The 20,471-nt window shown below is 43.2% G+C and overlaps 2 protein-coding genes across 2 annotated transcripts in view; both read left to right on the forward strand.

Annotated features, from left to right (window-relative positions):
- Positions 1-20,471, forward strand: part of LOC146186459 (homeotic protein ultrabithorax-like) — a 449,712-nt gene that overhangs the window by 11,505 nt on the left and 417,736 nt on the right. The gene's annotated exons all lie outside the window — the stretch shown is intronic.
- LOC146186460 (uncharacterized) lies at positions 7,576-11,264 on the forward strand. The gene is made up of 3 exons (XM_084607208.1): positions 7,576-7,712; positions 9,357-9,498; positions 11,106-11,264. Exons 1-3 carry the CDS (start codon positions 7,662-7,664, stop codon positions 11,261-11,263), a joined length of 351 nt encoding a protein of 116 aa, XP_084463334.1. The 5' UTR covers positions 7,576-7,661; the 3' UTR covers position 11,264.

Genomic DNA, 20,471 nt, shown 5'->3' on the forward strand with positions numbered 1-20,471 from the left:
AGGTTAAAAGGTAAACGAGTATAATACAATACTGTGCATTCCACTGTAGAAAATGTAATTTTGTTTTAGAAGAAAATTGCAAGAACAAAATTACATGTATTGCTGGCACAGCTCATTCTCGCAAGTGCAAGCGCCATGACGCTCAACGGATCCCGGAGGCTGGCAAATCTGCATTCTGCAAGTTGGACTTGCGAAGTGTGCGTTTTGTTTCGTAGCTGTAGTGCAACTTCATAACTTGGAGAAGACGTCAAATAGGCAATCAGACTATTGGAAGCGAAGGAGCGCTAACAACTATACCATGAGTATACGTTTCAATACTTCGTGGCCATGCACGTGCCTCGGTTTGGCGTGCCAGAAGGTCTCCAATTAAATTCTCTTTGTGCGAAGTTCATTTCTGGTCAAACGCCTGTGTAATTAAATGTCCGACATGAATTTTATGTAGAATCAGATACACAAAAATTTATTCTACAGGATTGACCCGCATGAAGCTGCAGGTGGACCTGTCATGACCACTCGGCAGCACTGGTTGCTATGAAGGAAAATCTGACTTGGAAAAAAAAAAAGTTCGAAGGCGTAAAATAACAAGGCTACGTGCTAAGAAAATAAAAATAAACGACATCGCTTCGAACTATTTGACCCCGAACCCTACACAGCCCCATAAATTGCTTAAACTACTAAGTCACTCCCCTGTGTCGTTGTCTTCACTGTCACTTTAGCGCTCGCAGTAGGTTTTGAAACTTGAAGTTTTACGCAGTGGAGAAAGGCTCCACCGCGACTAAGGGGGCTGCACATTATATAAAGGTGTCACACTACATGTAAAAGTTCAACACTTCATGTAAAGTTTTCACACAAAGACGAGCAGTGCGAACACAACACAAAAGGACGTAGTGGCGACTATATAGCTGTCGCATAAAGGACAAATAGCAACTTCTCGACTAATTTGTACAATGAGCCTTTTTACCGAAATCGGCGAAAGAAAAGAGACAATTCGACCTCAATAGCCTTACCGGGCGCCGTATAGAAGCTGACCGACCTCCGCTAGAGCAACGACCGTGTGCGCTGCATCCGTGACCTTGGCGCTCATAAAATTTTATGGACGGTTCCCTGATATAGCTGTAGCCAAACGTGCTACCCCTCCGGGTGCAGCACGCGCGGAGTAGACGCGCCGCCGCGACCTTCTGCCGCTTTCTTTCCGTCTCGAAATGAGCTCTTATTCGAGCGAGCAGCTGGTATACAGCTCTCGCCAGCGTTTTCTTGCTGCTGCTGCCGATTTTGTTGGGACAGTTATCTTCAGGAAGACCATTTTGCGGGATGCGGGACGAGGAGTTTTTCTGCATCGGCAGCGCTTTGAGGTTTGTCGGCAATTGCTTGAATGTAAGAGCAAAAAAAAAAAAAAGTCATAATGGTAGGCGGAAATTCGAGAAGTTTTAACTTAGTTCTCAGTCTGCTGTCAGCGCACTACAAACATAAAGACTCCTTGACATACTTCAGTCAGAAAGAGCAGGATTCGAGCGTCCTGAAATTGCAGCGTCTGCAGAAAATGAGGAAACAAACTTTATGACCCAGACCCCCCCCCCCCCCCCCCCTTTTTTTTTTTACTTTTTTTTTTAGCTGCAGAAGAACAGAACATGCACTGCAATTTGTTCTTTCAAGCGGAAGATGAAACACGGTGAACGTATTGCATTTCTTCTTTAGCAATCTAATGCACACTGGCTCATTATATAAACCGTTTCGTTTCGCTGACGCAGCAATCTTCAATGATAAAACTAAATGTCCAAGTTACTATAAGTTAAATCCTTTATTAAGACAATTTTTGCAACAAGTTAGGACTATGAAACCTGTACAGGTTTTGAGAAGCTATTGTATATTAAAATGACCCGTCAGAATAGGACTCTCTAATTTTATGTGTTCTGTTCCCAACACAAATGTAGTTGGTCTAGCTGAAGTTGTACTGTAGTTGTACTGTAGTTGTACTGTAGTTGTACTGTAGTTGTAGGTAACGGGGCTCATTATGCTCAAGTGTACAAACCTCATTAACGCATCACCAGAAATTAGCACTGAAATACTTTTGCGGTTCGTTCGTAGTATATGCGTCATTTTCGGCAGGAAATCATAGTCAAAGACTTTTGTCGCGAGTATACAATAGAACTTGACCATCTTCCTTTCCGGAACGACAGTAAAAAGTGTAAATACATGGGCTTGTAGCAGGTTTTCACATCTCCTGCGAACGGCATCTGTTGAAGGTGATGATATATACATATATATATATATATATATATATATATATATATATATATATATATATATATATATATATATATATATATATATATATATATATATATATATATATATATATATGTATAATAGGGGCTCAAGGGCTGGTTTGGCCGAATTGCGTCATGAGACAAAGTAAGTTCACTACTGCACAAGGTTAAGCCAAAAACCCAGTTTGCAAGAATTTCATCCCAAAACAGTATACGTTGTTGCGTCTGGTTGTTTCTGCTGAAAAACTTGGAAACATGAGCTCTCCGACATTGAAAAGAAATTTGTACGTAGAACGAGTCGGTTTCGAGTATCTTCCCGATGCTTGCGATTTTCGGAGCTTTCGAATGCAGATCACATCGACCGTGAAGAAGTTAGGCTAGTTTGTGACGACCTTAATTTCCGGTCAGGAAAACAGCGCAATATTATTGTCCTTGCCACCGCTCTTTAAAAGAGCTTTCGTAAGTGCTGAAAGCATACGTAAACCAAGTTCAACTATAGCTAAGCAAATGGTTGTACGTATCTGTTAGTCCAGTACTTGCAGCATTTTATCCTCACGCTATAGGACACCTGCCAGCTTGCTGACGCAACAAAGTAATTGTATAGAAAAATAAACAATGTCCTTGCATGCACGGGCACTATCAATGCGCTCAGAATATAGATCAATTAGCAGAAAGTAACACATGTTTCTGTCGTCGCTTTTTTTTTTTTTTTTTTGTAATACGCAAGATATATACTTTTGGACTGTTTTCTGCTTTGGAGTGGACATTTCTCTATAATGCCCCGCTTGGCCGTCTACGGATGCCGCTTTTGGATGGAGATGAAAAGCTATTACCGTGTGTTCGTGCACGTTGAAAAACTTCTAGCAAGGGATCAAAATTTCCAAAATCCTCCACTATATACGGCATCCCTGATGGCCAATGTCACTTTGAAACGTTGAATGCTGACTCGAACCGTTTTTAGTAAATACTTTTTTTGAATACCACTGTGAGGAAAAAAAAAAGTATTGAAATGTACGCAAGTATAAAGAAAGGGCAATCTTTAATTCCGTGCAGAAAACGAGTGGGTTTCTAAGTGACCTCATGCGTCGCATAATGACTGCGCATAACGACCGCAAGCTTGCATTGTCGTGAAGGTCATGCTGACGCCTTTACTGTGGTACGGGAAACTGCACAAAATTATATGCATATTTCATCTGCGAGAGTGCAAGTCTATAGCTGTTTCTCTCCCGGAACGACGCGGTGCTATCCACTTGCACTAATCTATGCAAACGGCACCTTTTATTGCTTATTAATAAGAGATATGCGTGCACAATCTGTTAGGGCATATTCGCGTACTTACATCGAGCAATGAAGTTGTTCGTATAAATGGCCTGTAATCACGGCACGATGAAAGACTGGCTCTGAATGTAAAGTGGCTTGTTAGTTCGCAGAGCTGGAAAACTGGTTCCGGAACGTGGAAGGCCTCTCCGACTTGTCCCAGGCATTCAGTGCAGGCGGAAATCGCGTACCTGCAGTATAGGATAGAGACGTTGGAGACAAGGAGAATTAGGAGCCACCTCGAGATACACGGCGCCCGTTTGTCGTCCGACTCGTTCGGGTAGCGACACGTACGCGAGAACGATTATGTCGTGCTGATTAAAGAGTAATCCTTGCGTCATGTTCAGAAGGCACGCTTACGCTCTGAACAGGTTTGAACGAATCGGTCTTTTTTCTTCTCCTTTGCTTTGCACTTTGAGTCTCCTTACATACGAATCTCGCCGGGTCCTAGAAATACCAGACGCCGATATGCTTATCTTACAATGCAGTAAGAATTAAAGAAGTCCCATGAAACTTCTGCTCTGCTTGGTATAAGGGACGCTTGCAAAGCAAAGTGCATTGGAACACGAAGTTCAAGAGAAGGCTTCGTGGTAAGTATATATATTTTTTTTTTTCATTTGCTAATACACCAGAGGGGCAATTGTATTCTAACGGCAAGGGCTTGAGAGAGAAATAACCCCTCATTCGGAGGGGCATTAACGAACTGTCAGCAATGCTGCAAAGCTTTAACACACCCTGTGTGCCTGGAGCATACAGATTTCGGTATGCATTTGCCGGCTCCAGAAGCGAATTAGAGGGAAAGGACAGTAACAGTTTGACCAAAGCTTTATCAGAGAATATGTCGCAGCGTGACGGTTCTTATTCCCTTCCCTCTAATCTGTTGTATACGCAGCTCAAGAGGTTAGGTAAGATTAACATTCCTCCCGCTAAGAGAAAGCTCCCCTTTTCTCTTTTTCTATAAAATGGATCAATTACTTATGCTACATGACCGCAGACTTCCGCGTGGAAGGAGGTCAAGGAATGATCTATGGTGAGGTCCTTCCGAGTTGTTCAGCAACTTCGTCTCGTCTTCCCATCGGCTAGTGGCTTAATTGGATCAAATTGCAGAGTGAGTGCCCAATTCTCTTAATTGTGCCATGTTAACTGGAATAGGTTCTTGACGTTGTTTTCATGTACCTATATCTGTTAACGAGGAAAAGATAGCAAGTGATCTAGTTCAAAATAAGTGTCCACTATCTAGCCTCGATTTTGCCAGCTGACGCAGGCTGCAAACAAAGGTTCTGAAGGAGATGTCCCCTCTTCTCATGAGCAAATATACTGAACCCCAAGTATGTGACAAAAAACGTGGAAGAAATGCATGTCTCAAATTGGCCCGCATCCCCCAAGTGGGACCCGAAAGTACGCCATGTCTACAAATTAGCCCCTTTGTATTTATGACTCATAAAAAGAAGGATCCACCTAAAGCGAATGGTAATAAATACTTAGAAATATATTTCCTGATAGATGCATGTTATATTTAAGCGCTTCTTACTGCTTTGCTGCTGCTCCAAGCAATTTCGTTGTAGCATTCGTTTTATATTCAACAATTTCATGCAGTCTTTGAAACGTGCTCAAATGCATGCAGCGCATCCAGACGTGGTATGATCAGTGTGTCGATGTTTTCATTGTGTCGAAACGCAATTGTGCTTTATACCAATTTAATTTTTCCCCTCATTCTTGTACTCGTTTTCTTAATGTTTTGCTTTCAGTAGTTGACGCCTTCAGATTTCCAGCCCATGCATATCGCTCTTTCGTTATTTATCCTTTATTTTTTAGATTAGTAAAACAATTCTAGTTCGATGATGGTATACCGGGTTAGATTCCTGACAGTCCATCAATGCTTCACCACCGGAAGTGCGAAATTACCCACCTCATTGATCAGCCGGCAGCTGGCAGTGGTGGTTGATGCCGATTGATCACTTTTCAGGAACCCGATGAACAACTATGAGCAAAAACGTAAGGGAAGAAATTTTAAGTAATACAAGCATTTTCACCACTGTGGGAAAAAAACTTCGATATAAATGATTAACGACAAACTACTTTGTATGCAATACTCGTCAAAATCTGTGTTACTGTACTTACAAACATCAGGAAAGTTGGTCTGGACACTCGATGTTTCTTTTTCCAGAAGGAGGGGCCACCGTCACCCGGTTGGGGCGGTGTGCTGAGGTGAAGCGAAACTTAATCTTATAGAAGTTTGGCTGGCGTCAGAGTTTGGTTGCCAAACACTCCCTTATGAAAATCGAATTTTCCTTTTTACTTCCTTTGTTTTTCCTTTTTGCTTCCTGAACAGCCTTCCTATAGACTTTTCCTTTCTTTTGACTAAAGGAAGTTTCCTTTGAGCTCACCTTGTTGAGACTTTCCTTTCTTTTGACAGAAGGAAGCTCATTTTTAAACTGGCTCTCTTTGGCAATATCAATAATGACCTTCCTTTGTTTTTCCTCAAGTAAAGAGAAAGTTCTCTTTACTCTTTATGCATCATACCTTCTTTTTTTTTTTTTTTTGTTCTTAAGCGAAAACATACGAAGCTCATTTTTTCTTTTCAGCTATACTTCTCATTTTTTTTCTTTCATTAGTATCCCTTGCACTTTTTTAACTTCTGAACTTTTTTGAATAAACCAATTATACATTTATCAAAATATACAAAATCGCATTCGTTTCTTTGTTGTGCAAGTAAACATCATTTTAATTTTTTTTTTCATTTTATATTAAAACCATGCTTTTTTTTTTCACGCGCTAGATCTTATTTTTAGAGCAAGTTTCTTCTTAGTCACCACACAAGGACCAATAATATTCACCACCTTCCTTCCTTTGTCCTTAAGTGTAAAGATAACTTTCTTTTCATTCATTTCTTGTGCTTATTTTTGTGTGTGTGGCATTACTTGGTCTATTTCTTGCCCCTCTGAATTTTTTAAGATAAAATATAACACATTCAAGAATTTTCATACAGGTTAAAGAATGCCAGGTGGTTCTAATTCATCGCTTTCGCAGCCCGCTGGTTCGATGGCGATGCATGCGCGAGACGGCATGTACATACAACCGTGACCGCTGCTTCAGCACTCTGACACGGTACGCAACAAAGCTCGGCGCAGGGCTGGCAGGGTTCGTCAGTATTTGCGTCGGCATTGCAGCCTGGCAACTCTTGGCTCGCAGCGACGCCAAGGGCGACGCTGTTAGCAAGCGCGGCCTGCTTCCGTCGTGATTTAGTGCACTTCGGTACGGCGCGACGTTGACGTCGCGCAAGTACGCTTTTACCGTGGTGGCATTTCAAGTGCGTTCGACGGGTAGGCGGTTACCGCAGCACCATCGATAACGGCTTCAAAAGCCTGCAGTTAAATGCACTTCACGATGTGCCTAGTACCGGATGTCACATTGTTCACGAAAGTCAAGCTCGTTTACCTCCTATCACAGTTTAAAGACCAGCAATTAATACGTCAGCGACGTCGGTACGTCGGTACCACTATAGTACCACCACGCACAGAAGCACCCGCAGCCGAGGTTACGAATACTGCTAGTAAAACCAACGTTCTCACGGCGAGTAAAACCAATGAAGATTGACATGCACCACAAGAATTCCGCAGCAAAAAAAAAGAGCGCTGCAGCTGCTTGTGGCAATAATTTGCCTAAATTATTTTGTGTTTTGTTACGCATCACATATTACTACTAAAAAAACAAACGTTTAAGGTTGTTTATAAATTATAAGTTTTATTTTGAAAGTTTGTGAAGTTTGCAAAAATGCATTTAAAAGTTTGCAATGGCGCTTGAGACTCTAGCGCTATCGTTTTCGTGAAAACAGCCAGCGGCATGCTTCACTATGTGTTTCATGACCGTAGGAAGTTGATTGTTCGCGTTCGTTGTGTTCGTCGTGTTTTCTTAGCGTGAGTAGTGCAAATGGCCGATCATGTCTTGGTTAAATGGGCGACCGCTCAGAAGTGGGACGTATACACCCTGTAAGAAACCTACAATCAAAAGAACTGCAGGCGAAACTGATGGATAATCCAAAATACTGGAAGATTATTCCAAACCAAGGAGTACTACATGCCCAGTGGAAGGAGGGGTCGTACTCTCCTACGTTCATTCTCGGAGTGGGTAAGTAGTCAAACGTCTCTTGTCTCTTTTCGTATTCGTGTCTTAATAATGTTTACCGTGAAACACCTTCCTTTGCTACTCGCGGTGAGTCGTGTCGCGAAGTCGTTTACATGCCCGCATTACGACCGCATTGTGTTAACCGGCAGGTGACAGTAGTGCACATGGTGAAAGAGGTAGACAGTTGATTCCGGGAATTGCGTGAAATTAAAACAAAAATGCATAATGAACTGAATTGCGGAAATAAGAAGTAGAATAAACGCGGCTGCTGTCGTTACGTGGACCTGATTTTCCCTGTTTACACAGCAAATGGCAATTCTCGGTGTTTCGTGATAACAGGAGTAGGCTTCCCAATTTGGGCTCTATAAAAAAAAAAAAAAAAAAAAAAAAAACACCAACAACCCTGCCCGCATTGTCGTCTCGGAACGGTGCGGCATGGAGGATGGCAGTTTCTTGATTATTGAAGCTGATTTAGAACAAGTTTTAAAGATGCCCAGGGTGCTCGTTCCGAGACAATTGGTAGTGTAGCAGTGAAACGGACGCTTTCACAGCTGCAGGCGACTGAAGTTTAAGCAGATAAAAGCGTCTAACGTGTTGTCGCATTCATTTACTTTCATATTCATTTGTTTGTTTCTTTTTATTGAAGTGTCAAACATGCTTCTTTTCTTCGCTACCAGCCATTCCTCAGATTTCGCGCAGAGAGAGAAAACTTTATTAAAAAAAGGGGAAAAAAAAGTGTGTGTGGTGGGGAGGCAGTGTGTGGAGTCTCCATTCTAAGACTCCAGTGGCCTGGGCTGCCGCTTTTGCCTGAGTTACCAGCCTATGCTGGGTTGCTAGGTCAGAGCATAGCAAAGCAAGCAGTGATATCAGTTACCAACAGCATAATGCTGCAATGATTTTTAGCTGCCGATGTAAAAGTTGCTCCCAGTGCATGGGGTACGGCCAACAGGTGGAAGGGCACCGCTCTCTCCACTTCATTTTCAATGCTGCCGTTGCACTTTGCCACTACTTCTGGATGAGGCTATCTGCCACGGGATCGCATGCTCCCTTTCATAAAGCTCACGACTGTACATGGGTACAATCCCAGCATTCATGGCCGCATTTCAGTGGAGGTGAAATGCAAGTTGACTGTGTACTGTATGATGTCATTTGCACATTAAAAAAGCCCAGGTGAGCCCACCACTACGGCATCCCTCATCGCTATAGCTTAAGTCGCTTGGGGCATAAAACACCATGAACCTACCATAAAGCAGAGTGGCTATGTTTTACGGCATGCGTGGGAGCTCAAACTGTTTTTCTGGAAGTTCATCCTTTGTTTTGTCCACTACTGCTCAAGTGGGCATTCTGCCCACTTGAGCAGTAGTGATGCTGGATGGTGTCAGCTAGCAGTTAAACATTACCATGTCCTTTTATGTGCCAAGGTTTGCTCAAGGGCTAATGTTCCTCCTTAAGAAGTGTTGCTTTGAACCCTAAACAGTGTCCATGCTACGTTTCTCTTGTCAGTGGTCTTCATTTGGTCACTATTTTGCTAATCTCATGTGTGGAACCAGATATCTGCACAATGCGTTATACTGAATAATTTTTGTATGATGCATTTGAGTGCAAATACAATTTAGTGAATAGACCTTGCCACATGTCGTTTTGCAGGAAAGCTGCAGCTGTGACAAAATGTCTAAGCCAACAGATGCAAAAAAGAGAGTCCTGGAGCTTGAGGATGAAGTGGGGTCTGCAAAAAAAAAAAGAACGAAGAAATATAAGGCCGCAAGAGATGAAGCACGTCAGATGCTTGGTATGTGATCGCTTTTTTCTGAAGCCATTGGAATGCTGATCTCCATTGCCATGAGACTGAAATTATTTGCTGTGTCACCAGATGCTACGTAAAGCATAACAAATTCAAGTGCTAACTCTTAAATGAATAAGACCTCTTGGTCTGTAGCACGTCCTAGTAAAAGCACCAGTAAGATTATGTTGCTGCAATAAGGTTCCCCCTACACTGAGGATTAGGATTGGTGTTCCTCCTGTAGTTGTCTTTGCGACACATTATAGGTGGTGTACAGTAGTGCTCAGCTACACCGTGGCGCTGCTGCATGACGCCACCAACCACCATGCTTGCAGTGCACGTAGCAGATGAACTGCTGCCACTCCTGCTCTGCAAGCATGCTTTGTTTGTGTTACAGTGACTTGCGTGTCACATGTCATTGCTTGGGATCGGCATGCATCTGAGATTGAGCCTGTTGTCGTATGTGATAGCTGCATGAAAATGCATGGTAAACAAATGCCACTCAAGGTGAGCACCTGTGCTGATTTGTGCTGCCGAGGCCGAAAAACGGGCGCGGGATTGGGTTCCTTTCTGTTCTGGAGTGGTCGGTGACAACGCTCCAGTGAACCCGGAGAGCTGCATTAGGTTCAAACACATTCACGGGGTATAAGTTGTAGCCAGATGGCTGCGGCAGGTCTGTGGTGCTCTTGCATTACTGTGGACGGCGTATCTGAATGGAACCCTTGATTCCCTCAAATTTTAACCTCTGAGTCTCCTGCAAATGATGAGGTGCATCTAGAATGAGCGCAGGAGGGACAGCAAAAAATCTAAATTTGTATGAAATTATCATATGTGGCCTCGTCCTGTCTTGGACCTTGGAATCCTTATGGCATGCGCTTCATTTTCCTGTGCCATTTTGGTCACTTAGGTGGTGTTTTTTTTTTTTTTTCACAACAGGAAATTTATGCTTGTCCAAGCTCTGCACCTGGCTCAGCAATCTGCCTAACTTAACTCGGTCACTACACCATGTTAGCAAATGTCGGCACGAAAGACAGACACGAGATAGGTGAAGCATGGGCTATCGAGTATCAGCTACACACTCGAGTGTCAGCCTTTGTCCAAATGTATGGCGTATTGCTGCCGCCATACATGTATATTGCATGCTGACCTCTTCAAGGCCCTTGCTACCGACAAACTGTTTCAGGGATGTGATCTGACTAACTTCTGTTAAAGCGCTCACATCTATCTCGGCATCATCATTCGCACCCATGAATTCATTCTAAGCAATAGCAGCACCCGTCAGTTGCACTGTAGTTACAACGTCCTCCGCAGTTAATTCAATCCAGGCATTTCCACAGTGAACAAAGAGATCAGAAGTGGGATGTCAGCATTGGCTTCATCAATTGCTATCAGCATCCCCTAGATTATGTACCGCTGATAGGGCGCCTTGAGTGCGTGAGTGATGCCAGTGTCTAGCAGCTAAATTTTGAGTGGCGCATTTGGTGACAGAAAAGGGTTGGTCATGCAGTCTAGGGCAAAGAAAAGGCTTTTCTCCTGTGGTGAATGTTACATGGGCTGCTGCTGCTAGTGATGAAATAGTATGTTTTGTTCCAGCTTTCCTTTTTTGTTTTTTTCAGATGTTGCTGAGCTGGTCAATCGGCTGACGGAATCCGTTAATAATGCTGCGTGTACAACACAAGCAGTTGTGCTGCCAACCGAGGCTCAGGTTAGTTGCTTTAGTCTAGTGTCTGCATGGTTGTGCTCATTACTGCCTTTCTCGATGAAACTTTTTTAAGGGTCACACAAGAACTTGGTTCTAGCTCTATGATAGCACTGCCACAAGTCATGCACTTCCATTGAGAAGTGTGCAGGGATAGGGAAACGAGGAGCTCATTATCCATGTGAATGAAGTCAGCAGTCACTGAATTCAGAGATAGGCAAGAAGCAATGCTCTTTATGATTGGTTGGCTCTTAGGGTTTAATGTCCAAAGCGACTCAGGCTATGAGAGATACTGTAGTGCAAGGCTCTGGAAATTTCGACCACCTGGGGTGCTTTAACGTGCACCGACAACACAGAGCACACGGGCACCTTGCGTTTCGGCTCCACTGAAAAGCGGCTGCCCTGGCTGGGATGCTGTTTATGAGGCTGGGCTCACAGACTGCATAATTAGTAGCATAATGATATTTTTACATGAATGTCAATTTGATAGAAACGACAAAAGACAGACAGTGCTATTTTCTTAAATTCATCAAAACAACCATGAAAACAAAATCCCAACTGCTTCCTTTCATTTTAGTGACTGTTACTTCATTCATGTGTATATTGATTTGGAAGAGTTTTTGTGAAAGCTGTAGTGATCGGAAGTGCAAGGTTACTTTTGTTTACGCTTCCTGTTGAGCATACTTCCCTCGGGCTATATCAAAGCCCTTTTCATCAGAAAAGAGATTTCCATTAGCTTGTTTAATATTCAGCAATTTCTTAGGTTATCGATCTCGGAAGGCCATCTTTTTGCACTACAACTCGAATGACGCAGCTGGTGCTCCTCTAATCAGTCATTTTAGCGACTTGGGCCAGTCACCATGGTATTCAAGCTAATGTGCATATAATCCACTTGCACCTGACAGCCACCTGCAATGTCACTCTGGCAAGTCAAAGGCAATTAACCACCATGGTATTGCCAGGAGGGTCTCCTTTGAGAAGGAGTTGTGGCTTCTTAAGCTGATCCAACAATGGTTCAATTTCACTTTAACCCCTTGAGCACTATTATTTTGAGATTTCTAGCTAAAATCGCTTAAAATTACGATATCGTTAAAGGCCCCATTACATGAAAATTTGTTGTCTGTGTTGTGAGTGAAACATCAAGAGCATGGCGCTGGCAAGTGGCATGGCCGAACACACATTCTTCGATGATTTGTGTGGCTTAACGAGACCACATGATATCCAAAAGTTAGGAGGGGCTGCTAACTCCGGTCGTTCATTTGAGGTGGGAAGGTGAAATACGAATCAACATTCCAGTGCTCTTCAATGCTGAGTCAGGCTTGCTACACCTAGGCTACGCAGACATGTTGATACAGCTTGGTTAAAGCAGGGCTTTATATGATGGGTGGTAGCCTACACTGGTCACATCATACCCTTAAAGGCGGAGCTTAAGTGTCCCTTTAGTTTTTATTTTTACTGCTGGTCTCTATTGGTAGTGTAATAAAAAAGGAGGTATCCAAGACAAAAATATTTGAACCAGAAACTAAGTCAAATGAGCGCAGTGATGTTTATTGCTCATTACGTGAAAAATCAACTGCCCGCCAATAAGCAGCAATCTAGTCGAGTAACATATAGCGAGGTAACTGGAAATGTTTTACAAGGGACGGCCAAGAATGGAAGCCCAGGGGGTTTCATCGGAATGTTGTCAATTTTCATCCACTGACACAGAACTCGCAATAGTATCGTCTGAGCTGTCATCATCTTCGTCGGAAGAACTACTCATGTCATCACTGTTGTCTTCACTTCCCATAACAATGCAAAAATTGGTGTCTGAGCCATCTTCAGATGGCGAGGATGGCAACGAAGAAAAGCTTCTTTCCCGCGATGACGGGCCAACAATGCATGCGTTGCCTCTACCAGGCACCATTTTTCTCATTAAGGCTGCTTAAAAGGCTTTCAAGCGGTAGAACAAAAAGCAGTTAACGGGTCAGTGGTGCCATCTGTCAAATGGCGCATGACCTAAGCCACAGAGGAGCGCTGTACTCACCTAAAACTCTCAGGGTGAGGATCTATCCTGCAAGGACAAGCACTCGTCCAAAATGGCTTGAGGGCATCTTTGCAAGGACGAGCTGCTTGTCCAAAGCGCTTGAGGGGTTAAATTATGAAAGCTACCTGTGCAAGCTGGAAACTAAATGTTGCCTCAAAGTAGCACATACAGAGCAGGGAGTGCATGCTTTTGCTAAACCTTCATTGGCAGTTTTTTTAATTGGTTGAGCTTCTGATGTACGAAAAGGATGTTAGTATTTTTAAACAGGAGGTGACAATGTGGGCACTGTGCTCTGTCTAAACTGGCTTTTAATGGCCTTTGCAATGTTAATGATGAGTAAATCCCTTTATTTTCTGACTTAAAATCTGTTTTTTTTTTTTTTTTTTTATTGTTGAAATGCAAGCATAAATTAGGTCTTTAAAAAATCTCTTATTTCTTGTTTTTTCTTCTGCTATAGCAATGCACTATTAGCGCTCAATCCTTTGCGGGGCATTATGTGCCCTCTTTTTGGCTAGTTACTTTAAATACATATTACACAATTGTCAGGTTACACTAATAAAAATGTTAAAAGATGCTTGGCCTGATTCAAAATTAGATCAAAACACCGTTCGGGAAGGTGTCAAAAACATCCAATAGTTTTCGTATGCCTTCATTGTTGTACATGTTAAAGTACGGCTTCTTGAATGTGTATTTTTACTTGCAAACAAATGACCTTAATTATGCATTTTGGGGTTTCTTTGAATGTTCTTAAGCTGGTCTAAGTTTTTTGTTGTTTGTAAAGCCCCTTCATTTTCTTATTGCATATCAAGGAATATTGTTGTATGTTACAATACTGGTCATAGTACTAATATTTGCTTTTTGTTCTTGCAGGCGCACATTGGCAGCAATATTATGGTAAATCAACAGTTGATTGACCGCATGAAACTCAGTGCGGGCAATCAAGCAACAAAGTCTGCGTGTAACTTGGTGCGGGTTGTGTTCTCACCCGAAGAACTGGAAGAAAGCTCACTCTATGGCCGTGTCTGCAATGCCCGCAAGGAACAAGCTCCAAAAAAGGCACTGGGCTGCCGAAAATTGGATGCTGTTATCTGTAAGTCCTCAAGCTCATAGCCTGTGCATGTGATGCAAGAGCATTCTGAAATATTGTCCAAACAGCTGACTTTTCAGTGATGGTCAGGGCCATAATGCTTGCCTTAATGCATAATGCTGTGGTGCCTGCATGGCGCTCACACTTGTCCGTGCTCTGTATATTTAATTTACAAAAGCTAAGGAAGGCTGGATGGACTCAAGCTTGTTCATTGCAGTCATGCTTCTAACGTTTTTTTTTTCTTTTTGCAGCCTACACCTGCTTGCTCAATGGAGTACTAGCCAAGGTGGTCGCCGGCAGTTGCGCAAGTTTGCACTGGGATTGTGGACAGTGATCCAATTTTTTGTCGCAGGGTCTTCGAAAGCAGGCCTAATTGCAAGGCCTAAACAGAGGAATTACATCTATTCAAATAAATATAAGCTCATACAAACAAATGTTTCAGTCTAAACCTACTTCCTTCGAACATCCACCAAATATCCCATAGTCATCGTTCCTTCGAACTTCCTTTGAACCAATAATTGGCCACTGCCTGTGAACTCAACTCAAACTGACAACGGTCTGTTCCCTGAGAGCTCAAAGGAAATTCACAGGAAATTCACAGGATGGTCAGAGAAAGTTAATTCACTGTGAATTCAAAATCAGTAGCCAATTCTCAGTTCAGAGGAAGTTGCTTCCTTCTGACTTTTTTGAGTTCACATTGAACTCAAAGGATGTTCCCATTTTTATAAGGGCTCTTTGGGCACAGATAAAGGCAAAGCAGCGCGGTGCAGGTTGCAAACATCTTAATTGCAAATATCTTACCTGAACGCATTGCATTCGCCTTCGGCAGCTGATGCTTGTTAATTAGGCGAGGAGCTCGATGCGTTTTTCTCTTTTCCAGACCTTGAAAGATAACTGTCGTCGAAGAATGGTAATGCCAGGTCGGATGGCCTCTGAAAGAATTAAAAAAAAAAAAAGAGACTGGTTTGTAGTTAAAAAAAATTACGACGTATACGTGCCATAATATATAGCTACGGAGTATGACAACTTCCGTCAGTAAAATGCAGTTAGTATAGGCATATTGTGTTCTAGTATGCCATGCGGAATTGAAACACGAGACGGATAAATTCAGCGCCTTTCAAAGGTCGCCAGCCCATTTCAATTAAAATACAGTCCTAAAACAATGCAGTGACTTCCCACAGCGCTCCAGGCACCCGATTTGCTTTTACAACAGTGATATGCATCAGCATTTCTCCCCTCTTTTCAAATATGTTGTATACACCGTGCACTCCCAACACAGGCACAACGCTCAGTTCGCCGGCAGTTCTGCCCTCTGGCAAAGAAAGCTCGCGGCACTTGAAGAGCTACCTTTCGCCAAAAAATAACGTGATGTACCTGACCGAACAGTTGGCGCTTACAGCTCAGATGAGACACACATTGTGCCTTATTTTCTATAGATACCACGCAGGCATTACTACGTACTCCAGCGAAAACATTGAAGTGCAAACTGTAGTGTTGCATTCTTCCTGCTTACATGTTCTCGGCATGTCGGGTGACTGAGTATACGTCATTTGTAGACTTTGTTGCTTATACCTAATGCTTCGGATCAGAAAGCAATATTGAGCATTTGAGAAGGAACGATGGAAAATATGAAAGGAAAGCGCATTCTATACTTGGCCGAAAAAGAAAAACAACTATGGGAGGACGCTTAACGACTAGAAGCGATAGAGACCGTATTTTCATTACTCAATTTTTATTTGTTATGCTTCAATTATTTAAATGTCTAAAATTACAATTGTTCTAAAATAAGTACCCATCTCAAACACGTCTGCGATATTAACTGATGTGTACTGAGGCGTGTGACCATTCAGGTTTTCAGGTAACGTAGAACATTAGAAATTTATTAAAATTAACAACATCAATTCCGGACTGAGGGCGAACAGCGTTCAGAATTCGCACTCTGCTCCCTTCTTGGCCTCACTGATGCACGTTGGGCTTTCAGAAAACAAAAAAGAACGGATGGGGGAAATACAGCGTTGCATGCTTGCCACGCTTTGAGAGTGCGAAAAGAAGCACTCTCGAATAGGACAAAGAAAAGCATAACGAACACGACGTAGAAGCAGGAAGACAGAAGTGCAGGACGAAATATAGCCTGCCCTGCCTGCAGCGTCGAGTAATCACATTTTGCTCGCCAAGTAGAGAATTGCTGCGCGCTCGCAGCTCGAAAGAACGGGGTATAGAAAGTGTATAAGGGAGACACGCTACCACTTTTTTTTTTTTTCGTTTTTTCTATGGACATTTAGCTGACTCGCGTCTGTTTTCCATTTGGCGGAGTCAGTGTCGCGAGCTCCCTTCCATCCCGATTTCCTGCTCCTCCCCCACTTCCCTTCTGAATCTCCTTCCTCCAGTTTCTCTATATATTTGCTTCATTCAAAGCCTGCCGTCTTTTTTTTTTTTTTTTTTCGCTTTCTGCTTCTCTTCCTGCCTGGGTAACGCGTCGCTCCCGTCTTCCCTCCTCTTTCGATGTCGCCGCGGCTGCCGCTTTTTACGACGCGCCAGCCAATGGCGTGGTCGCTTTTCCACGGGTTCCGGTTGCGAGTCGATCAGGCCCGCAGCAGAGCCCGTCGGCCGCTTCGCTCACCCTGCTTCCCTTCCATGGCGCTTGCTTCTTTGGTGCATTTATATTTTTGTTTTATTTCTTCGCGAAAAGGAGACGCCGACCGACATCCCTTCTTCGGTCCTCTTACTTTGTGACGCGATTTTCGTTATCTTTTCCCTCTTTGCCTTCTTCTTCATTACTTCCCGCGGCTCCGTATCTTACGTTGACACTTTCTGGGAAGCGGGAAAGACCGAATTCACATCCAATATCGGGGAAGCGAGCGGTCTACACCTCTCCGGTGAAGCGAATGCTGTAAGAATGCGAAGTGGGTAGTGCGAAAGAAGATAAAAAATAAAGTATTCTGCCGATGGCAGAATAACGAGAATGAAAAATTTTCGAAGACAGCTGAGTAGAGTTCGAAGACTGCCCTCGTATCTCACAAAGTGCTATGGCGTCTCTCTGGTCCACTGTTCTGCCTAAAATTGACTCCAATTTTGCTGTGCTCTGTAGGGGCTGTTGCAACCCACATTGTCCTGCGTTAGTGGTTAGACACCTAGATATATTTTACAGGGGACGTCAGCTGTTTGTCGATGAAGTGCTACTAATTCTTCGCAGTTAAAATTACCTAACCTTTGTAGCTTAAGACATTGGACGCTTGTCTTTGATTCGTGTAAAGAAAAAATGATTTCTCACCTTGGTTTAGTTCGCATAAGAAAGGCAAATCATGCAGCGTTTACCAGCCCCTTTCTTTCGCTCTTTTCTAAAAAAAGAAAGTTCTAACAGACCACGAGAAACACGTACGATAAAGATATTGGCAGGTGCGATCGCACTCCGTATACAAAAGCGCGTTGATGAAGCTTTTATTGACTAAATACGCGGTTTGCCATATTGTTATGAGACCGTTTCTGAATGGGGCTTCTTTGATATATGCCTCGCTTTCGTCTTCCATTATAGAGCGTCGCGCGTTTTTACCAAGTATTGACCACTAAGAGATCGCGTTTTTACGAATCAATTTGGGACAAATAGTCGGGCTGCAGAATATAAGAAGCTGAAATGCTGGCAAGGCCCTTCTTATCTTTACGAGTCAGCTCGAAACGACGCTTTCAGGAAGCGCGCAGGAAGTCTATACATCTGCTACTGGACCGCATGACAGCTATGCTGTATAGTTGAAGGGGAGAGAGGAGGAGCGGGAGGGAATAAAGCAGCAAGGTTTCCTAAATGTTCCACGACTATACGAGCCAAGGGGCCTGAAAAGCTTCGCGCGTGGTCGCATAATTCACATTTTCCGTTGTGCGCGTGACACATTTGGGCAGAAAGTGGTCGCGCGTTCGCATCCATAACAGACGTCCTTTTCCGGCGGAGCTGTTATTTCCTTATGGTTTCTTATTATTTTTGGCGCGCTTTCTTCCGTGGTCCCCGCACTCGTCTTCAACGCATTATACTGGCTCTCCGCACCACCGCGGCGTCTATTGGGGGAATACTTGAAATACGGGCTGCCGTATGGTGTCAACAGAGTCGGTGTGTATGTGTGTGTGCGCGAGCGAGCGTTAGGCCTAACCGCGGAAAGCCCCACTCTGTCTCGAATTCCCACGCCAGTCGGAGGAAGTCCACTGGTTCCTTTCAGTAAGAGCGCGTATCGCTGTCGTTGGCTCTCTCCTTTAATGTCGAACGCAACAGTGTATCTGAAAGCAAGATGCAGAAATAAAGGCGTGGTACAGATGGGCCAGGCTGCGTGCGTATATTTAACTCATTTCCTTTTCTTTTTCTTCCCCATAGCTGATCGATGCGCGCCCGTGACAGTGGAAAAGCGAGGCTGAATATATCTATATGTACGCCATCGGCCACTGTAAAAGGCACTTTACGGTTTACGTCCTCGATATAAATTCCGCTTGGCCACACGCGCGCTCTATCAGGGTCAGAGCACGTGACAGATCACGTCGCACCCGCGTTGAGTTCGCACTGGCTCATCTTTGAAGTTTCCTTTCTTTTCTGTTTTTCTTTTTTTGCTGGGTCGGGTATGGCTTTGGGGCACTCTGCCTTTCGTATCATTGTTCTTCTTGTTAAACTCATCGCTTTTACCGAAAGATTTACGTTAATGTGAGGCATCAAACCATGCCCGGTCTGTTCCCGATGCAGTCTGTGGTAAAGATTCAAGGAAAGAGTGCGGTGTTATGAGGGCGCTCTCAACATGCGCATACAGTAACTGCATATCAGTCTTTAACGTCTGCTATCAAATCTATCCTATAGTTAGCGGTCCTGACTCCTAACAATTAAAAAAAAAAAAATTGGCCTTCCGATTGGGCATCACAAAACGCAGAGGAAAAGAGAGCGTGTGTAACACTTTTGTACAAAAGTTTGCGCAGTTTTCAATTCACTATGATGCACTCCTAGGAAGCGAGGCAACATTCGATCCGTGAACTGGGCTCATTACTTGCCTTCATTCCCGGAATTATTTTGTCTGTGTATGGCGGTTGAAACTTTGGTTATTATATATTTTTTTCCTTTGGTTAAATAAGACGTACACCCTTTGTTAACGGCCTCATGTCTAAACAGTTTTCTTCATTGACCATGCGGTGTAGAACCATGCAAGGAAATCTTGATATCTCGTTGGTAAGAGAAGCGCTCTTCTTTATTACTCCTGAGCTTAAGACTTCTGCCGGTTCTACGAGAACCCCATTTTCTGGCTTAGAAGCAAAGTTTGTGGAATAAATAATCTTGACAAGGACTGCAAAGCTAGTTTCTTCTTCCTTGTGACAAAAAAATTTTTCGTACGCTATCTTCACTGATCAGAATTATCGACAATGGTCAGTAGCTCCTTTGGTGGGAATAGTTTGATTTTTTGCTTTTCTTTTCAGACATCCTGTACATTCTAAACACGAATAAACCTTTAAGGGAGTAAAACGGGAGTAGTGTGTCCTCTAGCACCCTCCTTTGTAAGGGCACTGTATCCTCTCCAAACCGTCAGGTAAATTTTCACCATTATACAGAATGCTATACTTTGGCAACAGAAGAATGTTCTCTTATTAAATAATTTTTTGGTGCAATTAGCAGTGAAAAGGCTCATTTCACCACTGCACCAGTATTATTGACGTTAATAATTATAGGGCATAAAAACCTCATTCGATTCTTCGTAATTGCTAAAACTTTACTCATCTTGAAGTACGGATTACCTTCCACATCTCCACTGATGGAAATCTGCTTCAAGGCTCGGGCAGCATGGCTTAGGTGTGCGATAGGGGACAAATACACCATTTTTACTCCATTATAAGCTTACTCGTGTTTAGAGTGCTACATCTGCCTTTGTTTTGTATTAAGTGCGCCACCATTTCTGGATCACGTACACGACTACACGCACACAAATTGTTTCTGTGGCATGTTATAGACCTGATCACCGTTGCGTGCTCATATCGAGAACTTATTATAAGTACAATTTGAAACACAGTGGTATTAGAACAAAGCGTTCTTAATTATACAGGAATTCAGCTGCGTTATCTGCTTGTTTGGATTGGCGTTAAATAGTTCACAGAGCCCCAAAACTTAAACCACCACTACGCCCGGTGACTATCTTGACACACTATTGACTACCCGCAGT

This window comes from Amblyomma maculatum, chromosome 6, assembly GCF_055883805.1.
Source record: "Amblyomma maculatum isolate TAMU_Amacu chromosome 6, ASM5588380v1, whole genome shotgun sequence".
In the NCBI taxonomy this organism is placed as follows: Eukaryota; Metazoa; Arthropoda; class Arachnida; order Ixodida; family Ixodidae; genus Amblyomma; species Amblyomma maculatum.

Coding starts and splice junctions, on each gene's coding strand:
- LOC146186460 (XM_084607208.1), top strand. CDS start 7,662: ATGCCCAGTGGAAGGAGGGGTCGTACTCTCCTACGTTCATTCTCGGAG. Junction 7,713..9,356: donor TACGTTCATTCTCGGAGTGG/GTAAGTAGTCAA, acceptor GTCGTTTTGCAG/GAAAGCTGCAGCTGTGACAA. Junction 9,499..11,105: donor TGAAGCACGTCAGATGCTTG/GTATGTGATCGC, acceptor TGTTTTTTTCAG/ATGTTGCTGAGCTGGTCAAT.